Consider the following 3,568-nt stretch of genomic DNA (forward strand, 5'->3'; position numbering starts at 1 on the left):
GTGCCTGGCAGACGGGCCTGCCCAAAGCAGCCTCTGGGCAGCACACGTGGTGTCCTACCTCACAAGAGCTTCCTTGAGCCTGGCGTTCTGCTCCTCCAGCTGCTTCACCTGGTAGCTGGAGGCTGCTCCGTCCGAGCCTGCGGGGAGGGAGTGCTGCTGGGGCAGGACCTGGCTCTCCAGCCCCCGCTGAGGGGGTGCCAGGCTGAGGACAGCCCCCCACCCAGCAGAGCACCAGCCCGGGCACCCGACGCTGCCACTCGTGGGCCCAGAGCTGGTGCAGCCAGAGAACCAGCAGAGAACCACCCTGCAGAGCGGGCCCGAGTCCCTGGCCCAGGGCTGGTCACAGACCCCTGGGTGCTGGGGGTGCCCCCAGCTCCCCACCCCCCGTGCTCCCGATGCAGCGAAACCCAAGGAGACCAGAGACACTGCTCATCTTCATCAGAGTCACCCCAGCCCCTCAGGCTGCTCCGGGCCCTTCGACAGGAGAGGGAACGGCCTCAAGTTGCCCCAGGGGAGGTTTCAGTTGCCCCTGAGGAACAATTTCTTGCCCTGGAGGGTTGCCCAGGCCTGTGCCAGGCTGCCCAGGGCAGTGGTGGAGTCCCCACCCCTGGAGGGGTTTCCAAGCCGTGGAGATGTGGGGTGAGGGACACGGGGCAGTGGGGACCTGGCAGTGCTGGGGGACGGGTGGACTCCAGGAGATCAAAGATCTCTTCCAGCCCAAAAGATTCCAGGATTCTGACCCCGAGCTCCCCTACCCCCAGGACAGGAGCACCTGCCCCAGACTCAAACACCAGCAGCCCCATCCCTGTCTCCCTGGTGAGGCCAGAGCCAAGCAGAGGTGGAGCTGAGCTGCTGGGCCCTGCCCAGGGGTGATGGTCACAGAGCCTGGGGCTGCAGGGGAGGCCAAGCCTCAGCCCCACCACGGCCACGGGGAGGACGCCCAGAGACCTGCCCAGCGAGGAGCTCCCCTGCCCCGTGGGACCCGGGCCGAGACCAGCCCAGAGCTGACCCCTTCCCACCTTTCTCCTCGATCTCGTGCTTCAGGATCTCCAGGTCCATGGTGAGGTATTCCACCTTCTCCTTCAGGGAGTCCACCTCCTGCTGCAGGGACTCCGCGCGCTCCTCGGCCATCTCCTTGTCCAGCGTGGCCATCTCGATGGCATCAGCCGTGTCTGCCATCTCCTCCATGTACCTCTCCTTGGCCTCCAAGGCGTCTTTGGCTTCCTGTGCCCGAGCACACGTGGGTGAGAGGAGCCTGAACGCCCAGGGCCAGGGCCAGAGACTCCTCACACGAACAACCAGCCTGGGACAGTGATGTCTGTCCCCCCAGAAAAGGGTCGAGTCCAACCGACAGCAGCTTGTCTGGGCTGGGAGGGGGAGGCCCAGGGGCCCCCCAGGGTGCTCGGGGTGCCCAGCTCCCCTCTCTTCAGGCCCCTCCCCTGCCTCACACCTCCTCCCATCCACAAAAGCCCAACAGAAAAACCGTCTGCGGGCGAGGACAGAGAGATGAAGACAGAAAACAGGCAGGGTGGTACCAGAGCAGACAAGCAAATAAATCACCAAAAATCCTCCCTGGAAAGCTGGGGCAGGGAGAAGCAAAAGCCCCTTTGCCAGCACAGCCAGAGTCCTGCCACCCACCCAGGAGCAGCAGATCCCTGGGCAGAAGGGGAAGGGGAAAACCCCCAACCTGCAGCACTGACACCCCGAGACTGGGCTCAGCCAGAGCAGAGCCACCAAGGGAGGATGTCCCAGCAACGAGTGACACTGAGGTTCACTACCCAGAGCCTGTGGCTTTGGCTGGTGGAGGAAACGGCCTCCAGTTGCCCCAGGGGAGGTTTCAGTTGCCCCTGAGGAACAATTTCTTGCCCTGGAGGGCTGTGGAGGCCTGTGCCAGGCTGCCCAGGGCAGTGGTGGAGTCCCCACCCCTGGAGGGGTTCCCAAGCCGTGGGGATGTGGTGTGAGGGACACGGGGCAGGGGGGACCTGGCAGGGCTGGGGGAGGGTTGGGCTCCAGGAGCCTAAAGGTCTCTTCCAACCCAAACAATTCCATGATTCCATGACTCCTGCCTCGAGGCCAGGCTGGCAGCTAATCCTGGACACACAGCACCTCTGGTCCCTTGGCAGGACTGAGCAGAGCCCCCCCAAAGCTCTGCCTGCTCTGGCACCTCACTGGATAGGGAATGACCTGAGCTGTGCCCCCAGCTGCAGGACGAGCCGTGTGCTCCTGCCACGCACGGGCACAGCCAGGCAGCAGAGCCCTGTCCCTGTGCCCTGTCCCTGCGCCCTGTCCCTGTGCCACCAGGGCCTGTGCCCCCAAGAGCTGGGGCTGCACTGGCAGCTCTGCACCCGAACCAGTGCTGGCACTGGGGGGAACGCTGCTGAGCCAGGCCAGAGGCTCTTTTAGCACCTGGCAGCTCCCCAGCAGACAGGAGCCAGGCCGGCTCACAGCCCAGTCCCTGCTGATACCCCACAAGTGCCCCCACATGCCATCTGCAGCTGGGTTAGCCCTGGCACCACCCTGCCCTCGCCCAGCCCCCGGAGCTGCCCGGGCACACTCACCTTCCTGGCCTCCTTCAGACGCCTCTGGAGGTCAGCCTGCTGCTCTTGCATTTTGCTCTTCCACTCCTGCACCTGCTCCAGCTGGATCTTGTACTTCTCCAGCTCTTTAAGCTTTGCTTTGTCTTCATTTCGCTTGATCTTCAGAGTCTCCAATTTCTCCTCCAGGTCCCTGACCTGGGAGCGTAGATTCTCCTCCTCCTGCAGGACCGAGCCAAGGGTCAGCAAGAGGAGCAGCAGTGCCCCTGGGGGCAGGCTCTGGGTGCCCTGGCAGACCCTGGCAGACCCTGGCAGACCCTGCCCCTGAGCTCTGCACGGGCAGCCCTGGACCCCATCTGTCATTTTAACAGTACGAGGCACAACAAATGTCCCCTGACCCCCAGAACCCTTCTGGCTGCAGAATGGTCCCGAGCACCTCACTCCTCACCTCTCTGGGATCTGCAGATGCCAAAATCCTTTACACAGCCCAGGAAACCCCTCGCCAGTACTGACAGGCCCAGGTTCCCCCCTCAGCACCCCAGACAACCCTGCTGCCCCCGAGCAGAGCCAGGCCACGCCAGCAGCTCGCCCTGCCCGGAGCTGGCAGTCACTAGTGTGTGCCCCGGGGCCACTCTGACACACAGACACCCCCGTGTGCTGCTCCCCAAGCCCCACATCTGTGCTGTGAGCTCACTGTGCCCCGGGCGAGCTGCTCCCCTCCAAACCCCACCCTGGGGAGCACGGCAGTGTTGTACTGGGGTGTCCCCACACTCCCAGACAAGCCTGAGATGCAGGAATCCTCCTGACCCAGCCAACCAAACCCTCAATTCTCTGCTGTGCCCCCAGGCCACATCACACAGGTACCCCAAGACCTTCTCGGAGGCTTTTCGAGCCCGTGGCCTGCACAGAGGGGGGTGCTGACCAGTTGAATTCACTCTCTGACCTCACCCCCTTCTGCTCCAAGAGCATTTGGGCTGCACCAGGAAAGCAGCTCTACCTGTAGTGAAACCTCCTGGCTCTGCACAGCTCCTGAC

General features: G+C 63.8%; 1 protein-coding gene across 1 annotated transcript in view; it reads right to left on the reverse strand.

Moving 5' to 3' along the window:
• LOC103770776 (dynactin subunit 1-like) overlaps positions 1-2,756 on the reverse strand; it is a gene marked incomplete at both ends in the record, with an annotated part of 3,772 nt that extends 1,016 nt beyond the window's left edge. The window contains 3 exons of the mRNA XM_008938052.1: positions 59-137; positions 1,020-1,224; positions 2,559-2,756. Coding sequence (XP_008936300.1) covers positions 59-137; positions 1,020-1,224; positions 2,559-2,756 — 482 coding nt within the window. The remainder of the gene's footprint in view (positions 1-58; positions 138-1,019; positions 1,225-2,558) is intronic.
• Between the last annotated feature and the right edge of the window lie 812 nt (positions 2,757-3,568).

The sequence above is a fragment of the Merops nubicus genome, unplaced genomic scaffold (assembly GCF_000691845.1).
Source record: "Merops nubicus isolate BGI_N331 unplaced genomic scaffold, ASM69184v1 scaffold36203, whole genome shotgun sequence".
NCBI classification, from domain to species: Eukaryota; Metazoa; Chordata; class Aves; order Coraciiformes; family Meropidae; genus Merops; species Merops nubicus.